Below are 25398 nucleotides of genomic sequence, written 5' to 3' on the forward strand. Positions count from 1 at the left end.
GTGAAATGGTATATAAGTCTAAGTGCTATTGCTATTTCATTCTTGGATTTAACTGTCCAACTAACTTCAAACCAAATAGATGTCAGGATTTTTTCTGGTAAAGGGGCATTTTTTGACTGGCCACACCTGTTGGGGCAACCATTTTGTGAATACACAAACTCCCCATAGTAGCCATTTTCTCTGAGGATTCACAACACTCTCAATGATCAGATGGGGCCCCAAAGATTAGGTTATCCCTATCTTACACTATGCTAAATATAGTAATATTTAGTTATTACCTAAAGATTGTGCATTGTCTACAGTACACAAGTTATAACCTATCTGTAATATCTTGAATATCATCCATGATTTGGATTTAAATTGTTTGTAAGATGAGGCTTTATAGTAAACTCTCAGGCAATATACCTTCCCATAATAAACAGCCTAAGAAAACATTTGAGGGTGTAGGATGCCCAGTTTTCCAGCAATCCCAACCAGGCCACACTAGAATTTCATTATCTAGTTCCAGACTGGATAGGACTATGTCAAACATAGTTACTTTGGCATCTTGCAGGCTTCTGTGCTTGACAGGATAAACCGTAGTTTTCTCTTTCAACTTGCCTTTATTTTTAAATGCAATACAACTCAGAATGCACAGAACTAGATGTAACCTTCTGATATTAATGAAAAGATATAGTGTTTCATCTCGGTGTTTTCCATATCTGAGTTTAATTATCAAAAAGCTCAAGCAAATTTTTTACTTGTTGAATTATTTATTTATTTTTGTTTCATTTTTTTCTTTCCTTACTTAAAGTCCAGTAAAATGGCTATCTCTTCATTTAGAGTCACTTTGAAACTTGTGCTGGTTTTCCTTCTTTTCAAATATTATTTCTCTGTATCATATAATATATGTGGATATATGCATAATTATGTATGTATGTATGTATGTATGTATGTATGTATGTATGTATGTATGTATTTATTTATTTATTTATTTATTTATTTTGTCATGGTTAAAGGTAAAGATAAAGATAAAGGTTCCCCTTGCACATATGTGCTAGTCGTTCCCAACTCTAGGGGGCGGTGCTCATCTACGTTTCAAAGCCAAAGAGCCAGAGCTGTCCGAAGATGTCACTGTGGTCATGTGGCCAGCATGACTAAATGCCAAAGGTGCATGGAACGCTGTTACCTTCCCACCAAAGGTGGTTCCTATTTTTCTACTTGCATTTTTACATGTTTTCGAACTGCTAGTTTGGCAGTCTGTCATGGTTATGCAGCATATATTGGAAATGATGACCCTTTGAGAACTGTATGCAATGAAATGTCATTTTAATGTACACCAATTAGTATACATTCAAAGTGACAATAAAGTTATATTATTCTATTGTAATTTAAATATATATTTAACACATGACTGTGTCAAATTAGCACTGAAAAGGTGTCTTAAGATATATAGATTTCAGTCTAAGAATTATCTCTAGCTATTTCGCAGAGACCAACTCTTTCTTAATGCACATTAACTAATATTATTATTTATCATTCCATGAACTGTCAAGTAGAAAATAGCAATTACTATCCGCAAGAATAAGCTGCGACCAAGTATATGCTAGTTAGACATAAAAAGCTAGTGGGGTGACTTGGGTCAGTCACTTTCTCAGCCTAACCCACCACATAGAATGGTTGTAGTGGGGGAAATAGGGAGGAGGAAGGAATATTAGATATGTTTGCCACTTTAGTCATCTATAAAAGAAATAATAAAGGTGGAACAATAAACTCCAGAAACAGAGAAGGAATTTTAGGGAACAATAAAACAGAGGTTCTTGTCTGTGATGCTATTTGTAGACAAAGCATAAATTCTACAGACAGATCTGTTTAAGCAATATTTCCCAATGGGAATTGTTGATGGCTTCATTTTCAGAACATATACATACATTCTACACAATCTTTTAAATACTACTACTCCCAATTTTTCCTCATTGCTTTTACTGACAGTTCTCTGGGATTCTTGTAATTTTTGTGTACCAACAGGTACAATATGTTCCAAAGCACTAGTAGTACTGCTAGAATACTACTAGAAAGATTTTGTGGATTTATTCATCTAAACAGGAAAAATTAAGCAATATAGTTTTCTCTCAGCATTGGGAAATTGGACAACATTCGTAGACTGTATAGATTGCCTCTTTGTGAGAAGCAGTGTCATACAAAGCAGCAAAGATTGACAAATAGTAAGAGACGAAACCAAAGGAAGGAGATAAGAGAAAAGGAAGGCAAATTTAATTAAATCTAGTTTACATCGACATCCTTTCCTGTATATCCCCATACTGTTCTAACTTTGTAAACCATCCTTGTTTTATCCCATCTACAAAGATTTTCATACATTGTTCTTTGTCATTTATTGTTTTTGTCATTTATTGTCATTTATTTATTTATTTTCATTTATGTCATTTATTGTCTTTGTCAATAGGCATATGCCCCTACTTGTTGAAATGTGATTCTAAATTTGAAATGCTAATAGGAAAGCATGTTGTGGTTGTTAGTTGAGAGGTTGTGTCCGACCCATCGTGACCCCATGGACAATGTTCCTCCAGGTCTTCCTGTCCTCTACCATCCTCTGGAGTCCATTTAAACTCATGCCTACTGCTTTGGTGACTCCATTTAGCCATCCTCATTCAAGGGAATGATTTGCCTGAAGCACTGTCAAAGCAGAACAACCCTGCAAAGTTCAGTAAAACCTTAAAATCTAGGCTCTGTAGCTGGGAAATGTAACCTGGTCTCAGCATTAAGCAGGCTTAGCCGCTATCATGAGAACGCCCCGAGAGAAAATATGAAAACACCTTCTACACTTCCACCACTAAAGGTGGCTTATCAGGCACCACCAGAACAGTTCCTGGCTGCTAGCCACTTCCTGGCCATATGCCAGGTCATTGTTCCATGCATTTATTCCCAGCTTGTTTCCTCCACTGATTGCAACACAATCATGGCCAATTAGTATTGGGAAATTCCTATCTATCTGCCACTTAAATCGTTTTTGCAAATATGTAGCATTTTTACATCAGCACACATGAACATTGTCAGAACAGCACAAAAATTGCCCACCATCAGCCAGTGAATTTATCATATTTCAATTCCCATTGGCATAATTAGATCTATTTCAATGTGTTCACATGTGCTAGAAACGTGTACACCTGACTTGTAAAACCACCAGCAGCTAAATATGTCCAGTGAGTCTCAAGAACCTGGTAAGAACTACAGACTAAAATTTTAATATAAGATGTGCTAAAGTACCAGGTAGTCTTCGACTTACAACTACAATTGAGCCAAAACTTTCTATTGCTACGTGAGGCAATGGTTAAGTGAGCTTTGCCCATTTAATAGAATAGACCTTTCTTGCCACGATTAAGTGAATTGCTCTTGATAACTTAGTAACACAATTGTAAATGGAATCTGGCTTCCCCATTGATGTTTGGGAGTCAGCAGATAATCATATGACCCCAAACACTGCAACCATCATAAATATAAACCAGTTGCTAAACGATGTTATAAGTGTGAAAACCAGCTACTTTTTTTCAGTGCTATTGTAACGTCAAAGGTCAAGGACCCACACATATGCCATTGGTATTGTGTTTCCCCAAAAATACGACAGGGTCTTATATTTTTTTGACCAACGAAATATGGCCTTGGGCTTATTAAAGGGGAGGGCTTATTATTTTTGGGTTGCCGGGCGGCTGCTCCCTTGTGGGCTGCAGATCGTACAACCATAGAGCGTACTTCCAGAGCGGCATCCATCCTCCATGCTTTGAAAAAAAAAAAACAAGCGGCGGACGGCGCCAGCAGTGATGCCCTTCGCGCGAGCGGGGAGCGGAAAAGCCGCTGCGCAACTCCCCTCTCCAGCCATGCAGAGCCCCATTCACTCACCTAGGGACATTCCGAAGGCACTGAGCCGCAGGAGGTGGAGGGCAGCAAACAGGCGCTCGCGTTGCTTGGTGCCTTCCGGGTACTGCTAGGTCGGTCAGTGGCGCTGTACCTGGCTGGAAAGGGGGGTTGCCGGGCGGCTGCTCATAAGCTTGGTCACCTCATGGCTGCTGCGTTGCTGCTGCGACAGCGCAACACAGCCATTCGACCCTGAGGCCGTGCCCGGCTCTTCGGGAGCCCGCTCGCAAGAGAGCAGCTGCCCAGCAATCCCCCCTCTTCAGCTGGGCACAGTGCCGCTGACTGGCCTAGCGGTACCCCGAAAGCACCAAGCAACGCAAGCGCCTTTGCCCCCACCTCAATCCCATCGCTTGGCGCCTTCGGGATACTGCTAGCTCTGCCTGGCCGGAGGGGGGGGGGATTGTCCAGAGGGCTTATTTTCAGGGGTGGGCTTATATTTTTGCCCATGCGAAAAATGTGGCAAGGCTTTAGTTTCAGGACAGGTTGTATTTTCGGGGAAACACGGTAGCAGCAGTAGATGATGAATTCTATGTGATTTCTACCTTGGTCACATAACTGCAATAATCTCCCTATATTTAAGCAGTTTTTGAATTTGATTATTTTATAAAGTCCTACTTTTCCCAGCTATAGTCTAGATAGGAGTTGAAGAGTACAAAACAAAACTTGACAAATAAATAGTTTAACTCAGTGATGGCGAACCTTTTCCTTACAGCATGCCAAAATTGTGCACACGTGCCTGCACCAATTAAATCCTCCCTGCCCACCTGCACAGGCAGCTCCTCCACAGGCAACCCCTGATCCCTGAAAGACTCTCTGGAAGCCAGAAACAAATTGTTTCTGAACTTCCGGTTGGCCCATTGGGGCTGTTTTATACCCTCCACAGGCTTCAGGGAAGCCTCCGGAGTCTGGGGTGGGCGAAACAAACTTCCGGTTTGCCCATTGAGGCCGTTTTTCACCCGCTCCAGCCACCGGAGACTTTCCTGAAGCCTGGGGAGGGTGTAAAACAGCCTCTACCAGCCTTCCGGAAGGACAAAAAATCAGCTGGCCGGTGTGCACATGCACGCCGGAGCTGACGGCTGGTGTGCCAGCAAATATGGCTCCGTGTGCCACCTGTGGCATGAGTGCCATAGATTCGCCATCACGGGTTTAACTCAATGCATTATTTACTCAGGTGTATCTCAGATTAATTTCAGGGGGATCTAATCCCATGTTAATGGGCATATGGTTGGAACAAAGTCATGTAAAGGGCATTTGTATGATCTCATGAAATGGAGTAATGGGATGGGATGGGATGGACAATCATGCTGAAGAATGAAAGGAGAAATGACAGAAGAGCAAAGAACTGAAATGTCTTAATTGACTAGACAGGAAGCTGCTATTTTCCACTAATATATGCTTGCAAAGCAAACATAGTTGTTGAATGCATTCAGCCTTGGCCGGAATCCAAGGCTCTGAGACACGAACATATTAGGCTTAGAGGTGTAAAATTTCTGGAAATCTGCTCTGTATTGGGGTCAATTAAACATAATCTTTTTCCTCTGTTGCGGACACCACTGGAGAATAAAATGCAGACATTGTGAGAATCCCCATTCTATATGCAGTACATACACGCTTATCAAATTATATTTCATTTATAAAGCTAAGACCAAGTTCCTAAAATAAGTGATGGGAGGAGGCTATTTATGTCTGGAGGCTGTATTCCCTTGAGGGCACTTGGCTGCTAGTGAAAAGAATAGAAAAAAGTACATCTCTCTCTCTCTCTCTCTCTCTCTCTCTCTCTCTCTCTCTCTCTCTCTCTCTCTCTCTCCCTCTCCCTCTCCCTCTCCCTCTCCCTCTCTCTGCCTTTCTCTCCTCTCTGTCCCTGTCTCTCTTCTCTCTTTCTCTCCCCCTCCCTCTCTTTGTCTCTAACCCCCTTTTTCCCTCTATCTCTTCTCTCATTCATCTCTTTTTCTCATGCTGCCAATTGTATCCGGGATAGGGAAAGTCAGAAAAGCAAAATGGTAGCTACAGCTCTTTGTAAATACTGTTTATTTTGAAGCACTTACAACAGGGAAGGGTCCTGAATCTCAAAATGGTTGCCATCTTGCCTATTTTGAGCCTAACCTTTCATAATGCTAGTGAATAATGCTACTTGAACACTTCTCTTTGTTTGCTGGATGGACAAATTGCTCTTGCTAAAAAAACTAGAGACGGATATGAACCACATTTGAAAATTCTTCATTAGGTTAGAGCAGAGAAATTGGGTGGACAATTTCACTGAATTTCTCTAGGGAAAGAAGACCTTTTCACTGTTACTAAAAAGCAACAGGTGGTAGGGGCAATACTAGGAAAAGCCAAGGAAGGAATTTCCTTGGGATTTTAAGAGAAGTATAGGAAGCTAGAGAGCCTGCTAGAGAAATGTTTATACAATGAAATTGTAGACATTCACAACTGGATGCCTATGCTACAATGAAATACGTACAAGAACTCCATATCATAAGACTCTATCTAAGGTTCTCAACTCTTTTGCAAGGAATTTTTTTTTCATGAAAAAAAAAGAAAAAGCACTGCAAACACAGTTGTCCACTTGGCACAGGGTTTTTGAAATTAAGCCGAGGGTTAATAAATTAGTTAATCACTTTACCTCCTCAATAAAATCTATAGTACATGTATTATTTGCACTGTATGCTAGTATGAACAAATGCCCATTTTGTAAATTATATCACAGTGTCAATTGAAGTGCTATATTCTTTTCAGTGCTATAGGCATTTCAATGCATAATTACTCCCCCCCCCCCCCTTTCTGGAATAACTAGTCACATGTAAGCCATCTTTTTAAGCTCCTTCAAGTACAGCAGAGTCTGATGGTTACATGAGACATTAAAGGGGAATTAAAAATAGTTTGCTGCAATGCAGCCAGCTTTTTATCAGTAAAGTTTTGCCTCTTGATCAGAGGACTTGGGATTTTTTTTTAAACCTACTAGGTTTGATGGCCTGAATTTGTTTTAAAAAACCTTGAAATACAGATAGTTTTTGACTTACAACAGTTCATTTAACAACCATTTTGAAGTTACAATGGCTCTGGAAAAAGTGACTGGGTCTCAGACTGTCGCAGTATTGGCACATGATCCAAATTTGGGGCCTTGGCAACCTGCATGTATTTATGATGGTTGCAAGCTCCTGGGGTCACATGTTTTGCCATTTGCCATCTTCCCAGCCAGCTTCCAACAAATGAAGTCGGGGTGGGGAGCTGGATTCATTTAACAACCATGTGATTCATTTAACAACTGCAGTCTTTCACTTAACAACCATGGCAAAAAAAAGATTGTAAAATTGGGTGCAAAAGGTTGTAAAATTGGGTGCAACTCAATCATTTAGTGACATACATTTACTGTCATCATTTAGTGACAGAAATTCTCAGCTGTGGTCATGATTGAGGATTATCTGTAGAACCTCAATGATATTGTGATTAAAGCTATACTTCTGTAACTCAGGGATGGAAACATTGATGGTCACTTCTATAGCATTACATTACCTCTGCTCATCTAATTTAATAAGTAAGAAACTGCAATATTTTAGTGTCACTATGAAAAGATACACTCTAAATAATCTAAGATGTTGCATTCTAACAGACCTAAATCACTTTGGCACTAATGAATAAGAAAAAAAAAAAACCAAATGTAGAAAAGTTTATCAATTCAGGAAAGTAAAATCCCTAATGATCTTTTTGCTACATTAGTTTTGAAAATCATAGGCTGGATAAACAATCCTTCCATTAAAAAAATCTTAAAGTAGAATCAGCCTAATTTTACAGGTCTTTCTTTGTACAACCTTCTCTTCCCTTATCCTCTTCATCTTTTTCCACTTTGGACTTTCAAAAAATAAAATTCTCCCCCTCCCTTTCCTAATTTGGAATGTTTCCAGACCTTCACTTCCCCATCCAGATAAGGAGCAGAAACCTGTGGGCACAGGACACAAAAGTTGAAGATCAGAAATCAATGACATAAGGGGAATTATTTGCAAGCATTTGTTGGATGAGTGGGTCATGACCTACGAATGCATGAGGGAGACCATTACTCTTTTCCAGATATGTTTTTTTTAAATGCTACCTGAACCTACATCTTATTTCCCCTCTGAATCTAATTCAATCAACTTGTGCACATAAAGCTGTTATTGCAGCCGATTCTTTACATACTGCTATGCCTCTATCCATTTGTTATAAGAACCATGAATGAGAGAGATCACTTCTGAATGATGACCAAATAAAGAAAAGGCAATGCTTTCTTTCTGACACCACATCTCTTAGCAGGCAATAACAGAATTTGCAGCACATGTCTGGAGCAGCAAAAGGCACTGTCCAGTGGTCCACCTTACAAGGAAAACTACTCTGCATCTTCAGTGATTTATAGCTACAATTAGAACAGACTGTTCAAAGGAAGAATGCCGGTGACCCAATTGAAAAGTGAAAAATGTCCATAAAGCCACTCTTTAAATAAGTGACACATGACACATTATAAATGTTCCCACATTTCCTCAATCACATCTCAGTAAAAATCAGGACCATGTGGAATGAACTAAGCTATTCCATCATAGAAGAAGGATCTGGTTTATGAGAAATGGCTTATATTCTCTAGTCACCTATTCTTCAAATTCCATTTAATATGGAATAGAGTTCTTCAAAAAAGACTTGAGATAAGACTTAGAAATGAAATGAACAAATAATTGCGGACTAACTACAACTGTTTGTGCTCTAGTAACAACCATTCTGACCTTATCAGATTAAAAAATGGGTCATACAAAGTTAGTTGCAACTTTGAACAAAGAACAGAAAGATGGACAATATTTTTGCCACTAAATTAGAATCAAATTACTGAGATCTATGCATCAAATTCTTGGATAAACAATTCAGAACATGACCCTATCTAGGCATGCTGAAGTTTAGAAGTTAATGCTAGGTATAGACTTGAGACTGCACAATCATTTATGCTTCTCACCATATCTACAAAAGGAACTCTAGCTACTTTGAGGTAATACTTTTGCATATTGCTTATCACAAAAAACCTGCAGCTTTCACATTGTCACAAATGCTGTAAAAATGATGTAAAATGCATCAAAGGAGAACAGACAGGAGACAAACAAGGATATCAACGGACTGTATCAAATGACACCTTTAACAAATGCAGTATTGATTGAAGCATTTATTTGAACTCCATGAAATCTAACCCAATGTTAATTCTCGTATTTCTAGGTAGCAGCTGACAGCAATTCATTAAATTGATTGCTTCAAAGGTATTACTACTTATAGATAGTCCCCCAGCAAATACACTTGAGGAAAACCTAAAGGTTGTTTTAGATTACTTATATAAAATATTTATTTGTAAGCTTAAAGAACATATTAGGACAGGCTCATATGTATATGTATGTGTGTGTGTGTGTGTGTGTGTGTGTGTGTGTGTGTGTGTGTGTGTGTGTGTGTGTATATATATATATATATATATATATATATATATATATATATATATATATATATATATATATATATATATAGACCCTACATTTCTCATTCACCAATATTGACATCTAAACAAGTGACTTAAAGCCAGAAAGAAAGTTTTGTATTTGAATAAGACATGGATGTCTTAATAAAAGCAATCGCTCTTAGACTTATATACCGCTTCATAGTACTTTACTGTACTCTCGGGGCAGTTTATAATGTCAGCATATTGTCCCCAACAATCTGGGTCCTCATTTTACTGACCTCTGTAGGATGAAAGGGTGAGTCAACTTTGAGCCTATCATGACTGAATGGGCTCAAGGCAGACTTAGCCTGTAATACTGCATTTTAACTATTGCACCACATAGTTTATTAACTATTGAGATATGAAGATCATTATTAGTTGTAGGTAATTAATATGCTTGAGATATCCAACCCTCTAGTCAAAAATAGCAGTCCTGGTTAAATCAATATTTTACAAAACTGGCCACAAAATTGGAAATTTTAGAAATAATGTGAAACAACCTTTAGGCCACCGTAAATTTGTTCTTGATGTTTGAAATACATTTAATTGTAGTTTTAGAAGAATTGCATTTGTTTCGTGTCTGTTCTTCATGAAAAATGTTGCTCAGCATCTTTAGGAGATCTGTAGAAATATTTGGCAAATGCTGGTTTATTTTACTTCCCTAAAGATGCTGCTTGAATCTATGCATCTTACCTCAAGAGAAAGTTCCACATCATTGAATGAACTAAACTTTCAAAAAAAAATGTATGAAAAATTGCTGTTTTTCTCTAGGCCAAGCATATATTTTGGAATTTCTTAGTCGGGGAAATTTCCCATTAAAGATGAATTTATAATACATGTAAATAAGCTTAAATATGTAGAAATACTGTAGGAAAACTGAGCTCCTTTGGCTGTTGTGTCATATTCTTTTTAGGTTGCCAAAGGTAATTTTTACCAAATGTTTTCATAGCCATCTTTAGCAGGTGGCTATAAATCAAATTTATGAAGACAAAGGCTCCTTACAATTATATATTTTAATAGATTTATAATAATTGTAGTGATGTGCGTGGAGCATCTATCCTATGGGAATGTAACAGAAAATAACAGGAGAGTGTAATGTAGATAGGACAGACTGCAATCCTTTCTGCATCCATAAATCCCAAATATCCATAGTCAAAAATTGATGGTTATAAATCCAGGAACAATCCAGACTTAAATGAGAATGCACTTAGTATAACAAAAATCTTACATCTTCTGTACTGAGGAAACTAAATTCTAAGATCTATTTCTATGTTGATAGGTAGTATCCAGATTTAGTTTTAATAGACACTTATAGTGACTTTTTCATCGTCAGTAACTTATTCCATTGTTTGCATTTATTTACTTATTCGATTGACTTCAGTTGGCATTCCTTAAATAAGAATTAGTCATCATCCAAACCAACAGGTTGCCTTTATATATGAATAAACATGACTGTATATATAAGTAATGTAATCTGAAGGCATAGTGTAATAATAAGATGCTGTTTTGAAGAGATGTTGAGATAAACAGTGGTTTTATTGCTCTTGGGTTATATTTAAATTTATCCATTGGACAATATTAACTTAGCCAATTTTATGTGATATACCTCTGGGTCATTGAAGTGTATAATATTGGCAGTGAGCCCAAGGAATAGAGCACAACTCTCAGATAGAAAACTCAGTTGGGCTTCTTACATCAGCATTTTAAGCAAGCAAATTACAGATCAATTTGTAATTCAATTCTTTAATAAATAAATAAATAAATAAATAAATATTTATTTCTTAGCCGCACCCTCTCCCGAAGGACTCGGGGCGGCGTACAATGAAACATATGAAATAAATATGTGGACAAAACAAACATATAACAGAGACATATACCGAGACATACACAAGGAAGAGGTCGGCTGATGAATAAAAAACAATTAGAATACAGTGATTAAAAAACCCCTAAATAATTAAATATAATTAAAATACCCAATTAAAAACCCGTCAGGAGCGATATGGTTAGATCAAAGTTGAGCCAGGCCAGCTACTTGGAATAGGTGGGTCTTAAGCTTAATACGAAAGGAGTGGAGGTCAGAGGTATTCCTAATATCCGGAGGGAGGTCATTCCACAGGGCTGGGCCCGCCACAGAGAAGGCTCTACTCCTAGGCGCCGCCCCCCGACACTGTCTAGTGGACGGCACCTGGAGGAGGCCCTCTCTGTGCGAGCGGATTGGTCGCAGGGATGTATGGGGCAGAATACGATCCCGCAAGTAACTAGGTCCTGAGCCATGGAGCGCTTTAAAGATTGTTATGAAAACCTTGAAACGCACCCGATAGACCACAGGAAGCCAGTGCAGCTCGCGCAGGAACGGTGTCACATGGGAGTACCTAGTACTCCCCATAATTACCCGCGCGGCTGCGTTCTGGACCAACTGTAGCCTCCGGGTGCATTTCAAGGGAAGCCCCATGTAGAGAGCGTTACAGTAGTCCAAGCGAGACGTCACCAGCGCATGAGTGACTGTGCGTAAGGCGTCCCGGTCCAGTAGGGGGCGCAATTGGCGCACCAGGCGAACCTGGTGGAACGCCCCCCTTGCCACCGCTGTCACATGGTCATCCATGGACAGCCGGGCATCCAGGAGGACGCCCAAATTGCGCGCCCGCTCCACGGGGGCAAGTTGAATGCCCCCAATGGCCAATGATGGAGTTAATTGGCTGAACCGGGGAGCTGGTACCCACAGCCACTCCGTCTTGGAGGGGTTGAGGAGGGATTGAGGAGGGGTTGAGCTTGAGTCGGTTGTCATCCATCTTAAATCCCTAAGAACCAATATCTAATACAATCAAAATCAGCCTTGCTAATTACAGCTCTCTCTGTATGTTTCTTAAAGATAATACAATAAGCAAAGAATCAAGAAAAAATGTCTCACAATAGGATTCCATTGAACAGACATATCTTAGCTATTTTTTTCATGGATTTCAACCCAGAAACTGGAGATTCTATGAAATCTTATTATTTCTTTCATAACAATTATCACAACTGTATCCAAAAAGCTATTAAAAATTTCCAGTGAAATCAGCATGGCCAAGAACTTCCTTAAAATTATTTTTATTATTGAATAAAATATTAAATTGTGCAGCAACAGGGAAGTATTTGTCTGAAGCAGTAGTAAAGGCAGAATATAAAACAACATGCTATAAAATATCATGCTAACTTATGATTACTTGAATTAATCAAACTGTCGGGGGGGGATGTTCAACACATTGAATAATCACCACATTGGCATGGTTCACCCCGCGTTCCATGCTACAAATTAGCCAACCACACTTCAGCTCAGTGAGTACTATCCAAATTCCCTGGAAATGAATGTGTCATGGTAACAGGAAGAGGCACTTCAACAAAGAAGTTGAAGAAGAAAGAATGGAATTCTGGGGAAAAATTGAGGAAGCTCTGAATGATAACCATTCTACCTCTGGCTAAGAAGTTGCTTTCAGATGTAAAGAAATTAAACTCACAAATTTGATCTCAATTTAAACAAATTAAAATACAAATTAAATATGACTAAATTAAATCTATATATCCATTGATTGATCCATCCCTCCATATCTATCTATCTATTTATCTATCTGTCTGTCTGTCTGTCTGTCTGTCTGAAATTATTTGAACCACTAAAGTACCAAGCAAACGTTTGGGTTAAAGATGGATAATGTATATGCCATAGAAAAAGAATGGAGAAGAAACAGATTATTAGGGACTTCACTCTATGTTTCTCTGTTCCAAATTGTTCTCCCCCAATATGGTAGCTGTTAAGACTTTTCACTTACATATAATCTATATTAATCTCTTTTCTTGAGCATGTTTTGTTAACCAAACATTGCAGTCTTAATAATTGTGTTGGAACCAAGTTGTTAATTAACTTACAGTAGCAGTTAGAGGGGGCTACAGGGGCAAAAGATGTTGCAAAGAGATGGATACTGAACCCCTTGCAGTGCCTCTCACCTGAAAGAGCAGGATATAATCCCAATGGATGCCCAAGGCCTCAACATTCTCCTTTTGTAGACCCATACCAGGAGAATGGTTGGCAATTCTTTATAAATTGATTTGAAAGTACAGCCAGTAAGTTTATTTCAAAACAAATGTGAGTAGAAAGATACTGAAAACTTTCCAGAATCTGGATATCTATGTTCCTTCACCTCCTTCTCCTTCTAGGCAGTCTTCAGATATTCCTTGAACAGACCCCTAAGGTGAAGCTGCAGTGCTTACTCTTGACTATTTACTTTGCGTATGTTAGCAGTGTTTTAAGACAGCTGCTTAATTCCCTAGAAATCCATTTCTCAAGAGCCGTTTCGCAAGAAGACTTCTGCAGCTGCGCCACTGAGATAAGAAGGAGAGCCAAGTGGTCACGTTTCAGGGTAAAGCTTTAGCGGTAAAGAAAATAAAACAAAACTCAAGCCATCCTACACATTTCAAGTGACAGATATACTCCAGCAATGCTAAATTAAGCAAGCTGTCCCACACTTTTGACAGAACCACCATAATTCATCCCACTTTCCCATTATCCTAAAGGTAGGGAAAAGGCTGAGGTAATAGCTCTGTGCAATCATGTTGGAAAACATCTGCCAAAGTAAACCTTTATCCGGAGCTTCATGTAAAGTATATATTAAACCTGTTCTGAAAATGAATCTTGTTGAAGCTACTTTAATCAGCATGGTCTGGATTATATTTCCCATTGATCCTAAGACTTTTCTCTCTCTTTCTCTGTAAGCTTAAACTAGTCTTCCTCCCTCTTGTATCATGCTGGCTGGAAGTAATGAGGACTGTACCAATGAAGGAGAAGATTGGTAGCTCAGGGTTGAAATGAGTAACCATTCTCTCTGAGCTTGGTTGTTTTCTTTCAGATCTCCCCAAAGGTGCTTTTTCAGGAGGCAACTGTTTTTTTTTTTCTTTGAAGACATTTTGCTTCTATGAAGACGTTTCGCTGGACAACCATGACCTGGATGATTGAGAATCTCTACAGACTGTTATCTATGCAATTTGGGATGAACACCCTTTCGATGGTGTGGGAGGAGGAATGGATTTCCAGAGGAAAAAATGCAGACTACAGGAACCAGGAGCACTACTCAGGTGACTCTGAGGACACAGGTAAACCTCCAAGTACTTCAACAATCCTCTAAAAGGATGCAAATGACCAGCTGCAAGGAATATAAATCCTTCCATTCCCCACCATCCTGTCAGAGCTGAAGAAGCTTCTTGGATGAGAAATGAAACGTTGTCAAAGAAAAAACAAGGAAGTTCAGTTGCCTCCTGAAAAATTACCTTTGGGACAACCTTGACCTGGATGACTGAGAATCTCTACAGACTTTCCTTACAGATGTTTCATTACCTAAACTAGGTAACATCATCAATGCTAGTGACGTTCAGTGCTAGCATTATTATGATCAGGACTAGCATTGATTATGTTACCAAGTTTGGGTAATGAAACATCTGCAAGAAAACAACCGAGCTCCAAGAGCACCCTCATTGAGATCTGTGGTCCAATACCATAGTTGTCATAAGCCTGAGCAGCAGAAGCCCAATGGAACTGGGCCAAGATACTAAATAGGAACAATATGTCTACTAATCTTGCATTGAGTATTCTCTCCCCCTCCCACTTCAATTTTATTAGCACTTATATAGCCATTGCCTTTAAAGCTAACAGTCTCTTAACTTACAGGGCTTAAAACTCTATGATGTGGTCCAGACTAATATAACCATTGATACAAAGTCATCCAGTGAGTTCAGTAGCTGTATAGTGTTTCAGGTTGCACATCTTATTCACCACACACACTGCACCTCTGACAACTTGTTGTACTTGAGATTGATTTATCAACAGGGAAACCCAATTTAAACAGATACTAGACTGTACGGTTTCTTGTCATCAAAATTAACTTGCTTTTGGATAAATATGCCCAAATACATTAATCCATAGCTGTTCTGACCTAGGCTTCCCAAGAACATGAAACAAACTCCTTGTCCCAACAAAAACACCTTTTATTAATGTACCATGAATTCTGCTCAGTCACATTCAGCAGTCTTTCAAGGGAGGATTTAGTCACAGACCTTATCCGACTTGGAGAGCTGACAGGTTGATATCTGCAAAACTTGGCAAGGAGTATCAGAGAGTCATGAACCAATTAAGTGAACTAATTGTCTCCTGCAAACTCCACTGTCTTTTGCTCCTCTTTTATTTTCTCTGGGAAAGCCATTCATCGTCCACCATCATCTTACTCCCAAGTCGATCCCTGTTTTTTAGCTGTTCCCTTCGTCTGGCAACTCTGTGCATGTGCAAACCAGAAACATCTCCAGCTGTTCACCTGCCTCACTGATGTCTGATTCTGAAGGCAGTTGATAACTGTCAGACGGCCCCATCTCTGCCTCTGACACAGAGCCCACATCAGAGCCTTCCCAAGACTCCAGGACTGGCCCATTTTCTTCCCCAACCTCCTCATGGTCTGAATCTGCTGTCAGCTCTGCTGGCCGCTGGTGGACCACAACAATAGCATTATCTCAAGATACTTAGCTGCCTAGAGCAAGAAAATAGAAGTAACTTTTTAATTTGAAAAGTCTTAAGCAATTAAGAAGGGATTTTCTGTAACAATGTGCCTACAGGTGGTCTTTGGCCTATGAATATTTGTTCAGCAACCGAAGTTATGAAGGCACAAAATGAATGATGATTATGACTGGTCCTTGGAGTTATAGCTGTCACAGCACCTCTGTGGTCACATGATTCCAATCTTAGTGGTTGGCATCTAGTTTGCACTTGCAACCAGTTGAAGCATCCTGAGATCACCTAATTGCCATTTGCAATCTTTCCTGATGGCTTCCCCAGAAAGTCAATGGAGAAGCCTGTAAGAAAGATTTCCAGTTGCTATGGTAAGTCTTTCCCAGCCTCTTGATGTTCACAGTGCTAGTGCTAATCATGCACCCTCATCAACCCTTGCTGTGCCTCCCTTGTCCTTCATATCTTTCTCTTTATTCAAGGGAATATTTTGATCATTTTTTTCACTTTCTGTGTAAACTTTACTCCCATGAAATGATAAGCTTCATAGTGTTCTTGGGGACATATTGGGATCCAGATCCAAACAATGAGATATGGTGTGGAGAGTTAGTTTGCAAGGTGCTGAGTTAGCATTGAGGACAACAGGCTATATAGTCTACCCTTGGTCACAGATATTTGATAGGTTGACTTTGGTCATCTGTCCCAGCACAGCCCATAAAATGAAGAGAAAATCCCAAATAAATCTCCTTAGCAATGGGACTTAGACTTACGTACCATTTCAAAGTGCTTTTACAGCCCTCTCTAAGTGGTTTACAGAGTCAGCATACCGCCCTTAACAGTCTGGGTCATCATTTTACTGACCTTGGAAGGATGGAAAGCTGAGTCAACCTTGAGCCAGTGAGATCCGAACTGGCAAAACTGGCAGCTAGTGATCAGCAGAAGTAGCCTGCAGTACTGCATTCTAACCACTGTGCCACAGCGGCTCCTTAAATTCTTGGAGGAAAGGTAGGATTATAACTACCACTAATAATTATTATAATAGATCCTGAAACAAATGGTAACACTGTGCCTTATCATAGTATATATACCCAAATTAACTACACAGTTCTCCAATGATGTTTTTAAGTATGAATGAGCACTTCTCACTCTAATTTATTTCACTGACAAGTGCGTAGTTAATTCCACATTTCTAAGAATTTGCTGCTTAAGGCAGCTACCTCATTCAGGGTTGATCTGGAAACCATTAATTCATTGCATCTTACTAGATAAAGGCCAAACTAAGGTAGATGCTCCTTTAGCATCTTCAACAAATGCTAAGATTTCTATCTTGCACTCCGATATACCTTTGCAAAATAATTTCAAGATGGCCTTGAAGTTGAAGGCCAGGTAATTTTCTGATTGGGTGGACATACTGTATATGGCATCTTAAGAGCATGTTGTGGATGTTCTTACAAAAATCCTTTCACCAGTAGGCAAAAAAGTGAGGTTGCTCTGTGTTATCTTAAGTATAATCTTTATTGTCATTGTACTTAAATACAACGAAATTGGTCCTGGAAATCTTCCCAGGACTCTTTAATGACTGGTTTATTTCAGTATTCAAGACAGGAAAGAATATTTCCAAGCAAACCTTAGCTTATACCCTTTTTTAAAAAAAATCTAAGAAAGTACACAGATCTATTCTGGAGTCTGATGTACTATATTCTTGGAATCAAAGATGCAGCATGCCAACTTCCTGTTTAATCACTTTAATTAAAAGAACCATCTCCAAATTAAAGTCATGTAGAGCAAGAAAAGGTGGCAGACAAAATATCTATCAGCATGTTGGTTCCCTGGATAGGTCATAGTGTGCATCATATTATCTTGTGGTGCATCAAAAAGTTTGACATTGTACAAATTCAATAATAGGGCTGTGCCGTGTTTTGGTTTGAAGGGAAAAAGATGTCCTGGAGTATGTCTGGGTAGACACATGGCACCTGTCATCAATTCCTTAAGCCCAAGGTGCTTTTTTTTGAATTATGCTGCAACTAATTCATTTTTAGAAAGCATACAACAATTTGAAGGGCTGCAAATAGGTGCCATATGAACATACACACACCCATATGCTCTGAAGTATCTTCTCCCTTTCAAATCTAAAGTACCGCAGATGAAGTGGGCTTATGATTGCTTCCTATTACAGTCTTTTCATAATGTCTTTGGCATAGACCGATTCTCCAGAAGAATAAGCATCCCCTCGTGCCCATGGTAAATGACTAAAGCTAATAGTAGATGACACAGAATGCCCAGTGGAGCATATAGAGCTTTAGAGCATAAAGAAATTAAACATTAGATTCTTTTAAGCAAGGGAGAGGATATTATACTTCGGTCCAGTAATAAATGTCATTCAAATTTTGCATCATGCCTGCTGTTTCAAGTTAGTGTGGAATGGAATAGAAGGAGCTGGCTATGTTTAGCTTTGAAATAAAGAGAGTACCAGAGTAACAAAGTAACAGAGTTGGAAGGGACCTTGGAGGTCTTCTAATCTAAACTCCTGTTCAAGCAGTAGATCCTAAACCATTTCAAACAAGTGGCTGTTCAATATTCTTAAAAATCTCCACTGAAGGAACACCACAATGGAGACTGAGATAGGGATATGATATGGCTGGGAGAATGCTGCACTGAAGAACATCAACATTGATGTTCTTGAATACAGGATCCGGAACAATGGATCTTAGTTTCCAGAAGCCACTTTTAATTGAATGAAAATCTCCTAACAGTAAATATAACTTGACAGTGGAACCAGCTTCCCAGGGAAGCTGGTTTATGGTCTCCTTCACTGGATATGTTCAGATAAATGTCAGTCACCTGTTGGGGCTGTTTTAATTTGAATAGCAATAGCACTTAGACTTCATAGTGCTTTGCAACCCTCTCTAAGCGGTTTATAGCATCTTGCCCCCAACAATCTGGGTCTCATTCTATCCACCTCGGAAGGATGAAGCTGAGTCAACTTTGAGTCGATGAGATTTAAACTGCCGAACTGCAGCTAGCAGCCAGCCGAAGTAGCCTGCAGTACTGCACTCTAACCACTGTGCCACCTCGGGATCCTTAAACTGAGCAGGTAGTTGGGCTTACTGGCCTGAATGGCCCTTTTCAAAACTGTTTTGAAGATTCTCCTTTCATCTTGGAAAAAAGTCTGTCACTATGAGTTGACACCAATTTGATGGCAAATCATCAGTCAATCAATCAAAATGATTCTGTCTCCATTTCATTTGCACTTCTTGTTTGGGTTCCACTGATGTGTTCTGTCCAGCTAGAATTGCCGCAGAGTGTAATTGCCATGGTACTTTCTTTGGGTGATTCAATTGGAAGGAGTTTAAAAGCAAAGCTACCTAATGCAGGGCTTTGGAATGTGAAAAAACACAGCATTTGCATCTCAGGATCTTTCGTCACAGACGAGTTGAAGTTCTACCCACAACTGCAGCATAAAATATGCTGTTCCATTGCTGCTTCCTATCCACCTCTACTCCGTTCCCAATCACTGCCAGTCCTCTGATTTCCTTCCAAGATAAGAAGTAACAGAATCTATGAGATTTTATATACTCCTGGATGCAGCCTTTGGACAGTGTCATAATAAGAGTGGAGAATGTAATTTTAATATAGGTAAAAGTAAAGTAGTAACAGTTGGTAAGAGTTGTTGTTAGTTGCGAAATCATGTCCAACTCATCCTGACTCCATGGACAACGCTGTCCAGGGGATTTTCATGGCAAAGATACTGGAGTGGGTTGCCATTTCCTTGTCCAATGGATCACATTTTGTCAAAGCTCTCTGCTATGTCTTTCTGTCTTGGGTGGCCCTGCACAGCATAGCTCATAGCTTCATTGAACTATGCAAGCCACTTCACCATGAGTAATTCATGAAGGGATTGGTAACAGTACCAACAGTCATTGAACTCACAGGCTGGAGAAGAGATGGAGATGGCAGAAGAAAATGTTAGCTTGGGGAAGATTAGTGCCAAGGTTGCTGGCAAATGGGGAAACATCCTCTGTCTTGAAATAAATAAGATGCCAGGGCCAACCCAAGGAATCTGTCACCCTTCTCATTCTGAGTACAGAAGACTCCTGGATGGCCACTGACACATTTTGACAGAGTAAAAGCAGAGCTGTGTTAGTCAATGGCTAAAAAACAGAAGTATATTAGCACCTTCTCCAACTAGCACATTTATCGAAAATCTTTCATCATCTATAGCTCATTTCACCCTAGATTGATGTAGGGTTTAAACTGGGTTGAGAAGGGGAGGGGGGGAAGCTAGGTTGGTTATGCTGATGCAAGTGACATGTGAGAGAGGTTCCAAGTATCGTATCCCTTAACAAATGTAATGCGTTAACAACTTTTTGCACATGCTTTTAATAAAATTAAAAAATGCTACCAGACTCCTAACCCATGAGACCGAATAGGGGCATCTAAGACGTCTGAGCCAGCACGCCTGGCCCAGGAAAAGTTTTAAGGCCACAGACAATTTTGACATCTAATAAAGGAGACATCCCAATAGTGTCAATCACAGGGCAAGGGTGCCAGCTCTCTCAGACTCTTGTCTGAGGCTGCCAACACCAAAGCCAGCCCTGCCCTCTGCTGCTGTCCCCAGTTTACCTCGCTGGGTTACTGGAACGATTAAAAAAAGGAAAACCCCAAGGTTGTCAGTTTTCTCAATTCTTGAGAAAAGGCAGGATCTGGATAGGAATAAGCAGGAATCCAAGGCATCAGAAGGGGAAACACCAGCCACCTTTCCCAACATCCAGAGGCAATAAAGAAGCTTATTCAAACATTTGTCTAGCAGAGGCTATCTTTCCCAACATGCTATTTATTTATTTAATTTCAGCAGCATGGAGTCACTTAAAAGTATAAGGAAACAGGCTGTGATTTACAGCAGTTGTTTCCGCTGAGATTGTGCAGGCAAGTGGAGGGAAGTTTCTCCAGGGCCAAGACAATTCTACTTGACTTTAAATCTGAATAGATATGAATAAGAAGAGATGTATGAGTGAGATCCCTTACAGCGTTAGAAGTTTAAAAGGTTATCTCCGAGTTGCAGCCTGAGACCCTTAAAAAGGGACAGTGGAGTTAAAACCTGCCGGAATACACAAAACTCCAGGTCAAATGCTTCCAAGCCACAGTGTCCTGTTCAGCCCAGGCAAAAACTGATGCCAAATGCCTCTAAGGGAGCACCTTGCTCGCAAAACATAACTTCTAAAAAAAATGAAATGAAACACTGCAGGAAAAAAAAGAGGTTTGTGCTGTCCAGCTAGCTAACATGGCTCAGCGGCTAAGACACTGAGCTTGTCGATCAGAAAGGTCTGCAGTTCAGGCGGTTGGAAACCCTAGTACAGGTCTCCTTAGGTGAGCCGGGGGTTGGACTAGATGACCTCTAAATTCCCTTCCAACTCTGTTACTGTTTACTGTAAAGGGCCATTTAAACCTGCTGTTTAAACAGACAGAAAATTAGGCGGAGACCAAGCAGCTTCCCATTCTTCTTGAAGAAGTTATCTTACATCGAAAACCGGCCACCTACGTCTCCCCAAAGATTCGGTTATTCGAAGAACAGCGCCGCGCTCCCTAATCGTCAGCTTCTGCACCTTGAACCTACTGAAGATCGGGCTACCTCCCCTCTGCTTTGTGATTTGTGGAAGGAAACTTTTGGGTCAACTTTGGAGACGAAGCGGGGATTCCACAGCTTCGAAGCGGGCATTGCCGACTGTTCCCGGGCTCGGGGAAGGCACTAAGCAGGAGCGCACGCGGCGGGCAGATAGCAGACTGAGCGGCGAGAAAGGGGTTTATCCCCCCCCTCCTCTCTCTCTTTCTCCCACATCGTCACCTTACGGTCCCGCTAAGCAGGGAGAAACGATGGGATGGGGATGGTGGTTTCCAAGTAATTAAAACCCCGATTCCCTCCAGGTTGTGCATCCCAGCCAGCAGCGAGGTGATCAAAATTGCCCATGGAGATGGCAAACTCCAAGTGGACGGAGACTGGTGACCAAACAGCGAGATGCGAGCTAGGGGAAGCCAGGTTTAGTCAAACAACCGAGAATGCAACCTGTCGGATGATCCCAGCCCAAATTTACTTCTCCCACGGTGAAGTTCCTGCCCGTGAATCCACCAAGACGATTCAAGAAAATCCGAGATCCAAGGGGGTCAGCCCGAAAGTAAGGAGAAAAAGTCTAGATTTGGGGAAGAATAAGCAAGGAGAGGGGGGGATAGAAGAAGAAGAAGAAGGGGAGAGGGGAAACCATCGCCCTTAACAGGAGCAACTACTTTAATTCAGACCAATAGATGCGCCAGCCTTCAATCAATCAGATGAAACAATAATGAAAATACCCGAGAGAGACGCACAAGGTGCAAAGCTTTTTGAGCATGTGCAGAGGGCCTACCCCACCCCCCCTTCTACCTCAAGCAGGTCCTTCAGGTGCCCCGCGGGTGGGGTGTGGGGAGCAGGGTCCCGCCGCCCTCGAGAACAGAACTACCCCACCGAGCAGGCAAAGAGTTCCGGAGTGGACTTCAGGCAGAAGTTCTCTGCCTTACTCAAAGGAGTAATTTAATGACTGGATTTAACTCAGAAGGGGGATTGATACGGGGTGCCTGAGAAGAAGGAGACCTCGGGGTCAAGGCGCCGCACTTACTGTCGGGGCAGTTGTCGCTCTTGGTGCCGCTCACGTTCCCGTTCTTCTCAATCCGGAGGAAGAACTTGTTGAAGCAATAGAGTTTCCTCTGGCGCACGTCTCCTCGGAGGTGATCGTAGCTCCGCACGCGTCTCCCCGCGCTGGCGGCCGAAGAGGAGGAGGAAGACAACGAGGAAGGGGAGGAAGAAGAAGAGGTGGACGAGGCGTTGGTGGCCTTGAGGAGCAGCACGCCGCGCCCGTGCTCATGGCTGGAGGCGGTCAGCGAAGACATTAGGCAGAGCAGCAGCAAGAAGCCGCAGCCGCCGCGGCCGACGGAGGAAGAGGAGGAGGAGGAGGAAGGCAGGTGGGCAGAGGCGGAGGCACCCTGTATCAGTCTCCATCTGCACATTGTACTGAAGCTCTGGGCGCTGGGAGAGGCCTCATGGAAAGAAACATGCTGGGAGGGTGAGCTCCCGGGCGAGGCGAGCGGACAGCCGGCGGACAGCCCCTTCGCTCAGAGCCTCCGGCGCGCTGATCTGGCCTGAAGGGTGGGCGCCGACATCCATGCCTCAGGGGGCCAGCTCTCCGGGGGAAAAAACGGCGGCCTTCCCCCTTCCCCTTTGCCTCGGGGGCGCCTGACGTCTGCCCTTCGGAGCTTTGGCCCTTCTTCTTCGCCTCGGGGGGGGGGGGGAGTGGAGGGCGGAGGGGCGGCGATGGCCGCTGAGGGAAGACGACTCTCGGCGAAAAGCGGAGCGAAGAAGACCCACCGTGTGGTGATAAGCAAGTTCGCGGGTGGGACTGGGTGGGCGTGGGGGGGGGGGGTTGAGAGGCGGGAGCCAAAGGAAACCAGTCGCGCGCACGAGGCGGAGGCCCCGATCCGGACGCGCCAAAGCCGGGGCTTAACGGGGCTCGGTCCTCGGGGGTCCCTGCACCATCTTCCCAGGGGAGGCAGGCGAAGCTCTGAAAAAGAGAGAGGAAAATGACAGGCGAGTCAGCAACCAGAGGCAAAGAATGGCTCTCGAATTCGAATCCTTAAAAAAAAACACCAAATGAAACGGCTTAAAAGCAAATCCGAATCCACGCTCTCCACCCCCACTCCCACCCCCCGGCCTGGCTTCTGCACCTTCTCCTCACCCCAGAAGTCTTCGCTCGGGCGCGGGTTCTCCTCAGCGAAAAGTTCAGCGGGACAGGAGTCGCCTTTGCCGGGTTTTTTTGCCCCCCGGTTCTCCGTACGCTTTTCCTTCCCTCTCCGCAATCCTCCCGAGGGCGAGACGCGAACCTACGGCGACGAACGCCGCTAGCTCTATTTCTCTCTTGAGGAAATAGGGACGGCGGGAACCAAGCTTGGACGCGTCTGCTCGCCTTGCTCTCGCTCTCTCGCCCTCTCTCCTTGGTTTGACGGCAGGTTGGGAGGCTGTATCCTAAACGCTAAAGATGACAAAGCTGAGAGGTGAGACGTGCCTCTGGTGGTCAAGTTTTATTTGCGGGAGGGTGGGGGGGGGACTGTCAAGCGGCGGCGCTGGGACATCTGAAACCCTTTCGCAAATTGCAGTGAGCAACCGCCTGCTGGGGGAGGGAGGGAGGGAGAGAGAGAGAGAGACCCACACAGAGAGAGAAAAACGACTCCCCAAGATCTGTCCCCTTTCTCTCTCTCTGTCTCTCTCTCTTGCGCGCTCCCTCGCTCTCTTCCTTCCTTCCTTCTTTGTAGGAGCCACCGCAGCCGCCGTCTCCTGCTAATTGCTCCTCAAACCGTTCTGGCCACCAGCAGGGCTGGGAGACTCATGCCTTCCTAATTTCCCTGTCTTCCAGGCTCAGCCAATCCCCTCTAGGGAGCCCTCCTCCTTTTTTTTTTTTTAAAAAAAAAACTTGTTTTCTAGAGAAGGATTTTTATTTTCATTTTTTTTTTTGGCAGGCAGCAGTTGAGAGCCACCTGGTGCATGTTGCTTGCTGACTCCCCCTCCTGCCTTCTCCCCTTAAAGAAAGGAAGAAAAAAAGGGGGAGGGGGGAGTTAAGAACGGAGAAAGAACAATATAGTGCAGGACTGAGAGAGGGGGGCGCGATTGTGCTGGAAGGGGGGGCTGTTGTCCGTTTTAGCGAAGAATCGGGGTAGCTGGATAGGAGAGAAAATGGGGAGAGAAGAAAAAAAAGGAAAGATGGGGAGGGAGGCAGCTCACTTTGCCTCCGAGGAGTTCTTTTGCCTGCCCTGGCCTCCCTTCTCCCCTTTGCTTTCATTAATCACGATTTCTGGCTTCTGTGGCTGAAATTAAAAGCAAAAACACAGAGGGGGAAATCACACTTTTCCCTCTTTCTTTAGAGCTTTCAAGATTTATCACCTTCCAACTCTGCAGAATAAGGTCCCTGCCATGGCCAAATTTCTAATTGCTAACATGGCTCAACTTACTGAATCTCGCCTGCGACTTCAAAAGAAGGTGGGGGGGGTTGGAGAGTTAGGAGAAGGGAGCTTTATTGGCGTGGCAAAGTTTTGGCCCATAAAAATCTGCAGTGTTTTTTTTTTAAAATTTCCTTTTCCTTTTTTTTTTTCATTAATGCGGTTTCCTTTACCAGAAAGGGACACATTTTTGTGTTTTGATTTTTCTTCCTTCATTCTGTCTTTTGCTTTTTGACTTATTGTTGTTTTTGGTCTGCACATCTAACATCTATTGTTTTTGAAGTGATTTATTTTCCACAAAGGTGCTGCTGTTAATTCACCCTTCCTAGCAAGTTTGTCATGTTCCTCATGACAGATATACTATGTTTTTCCTGTGATGGCCCCAACTGCTGCCAGCACTTAGGACTCTTCCAGAATGGAGCCTGCCAGATTTGTATACCTACCACTTGGTTAAAGGAAAAGA

General features: G+C 42.0%; 1 protein-coding gene across 1 annotated transcript in view; it reads right to left on the reverse strand.

Annotated features, from left to right (window-relative positions):
• FGF10 (fibroblast growth factor 10) overlaps nucleotides 1–24284 on the reverse strand; it is a 104562-nt gene extending 80278 nt beyond the window's left edge. The window contains exons 1-2 of the mRNA XM_081944081.1: nucleotides 23681–24284; nucleotides 22568–23506 (exon numbers count right to left, since the gene is read on the reverse strand). Coding sequence (XP_081800207.1) covers nucleotides 22568–22955 — 388 coding nt within the window. The 5' untranslated portion in view covers nucleotides 22956–23506; nucleotides 23681–24284. The remainder of the gene's footprint in view (nucleotides 1–22567; nucleotides 23507–23680) is intronic.
• Between the last annotated feature and the right edge of the window lie 1114 nt (nucleotides 24285–25398).

The sequence above is a fragment of the Natrix helvetica genome, assembly GCF_964273705.1.
Source record: "Natrix helvetica genome assembly, chromosome: 2".
In the NCBI taxonomy this organism is placed as follows: domain Eukaryota; kingdom Metazoa; phylum Chordata; class Lepidosauria; order Squamata; family Natricidae; genus Natrix; species Natrix helvetica.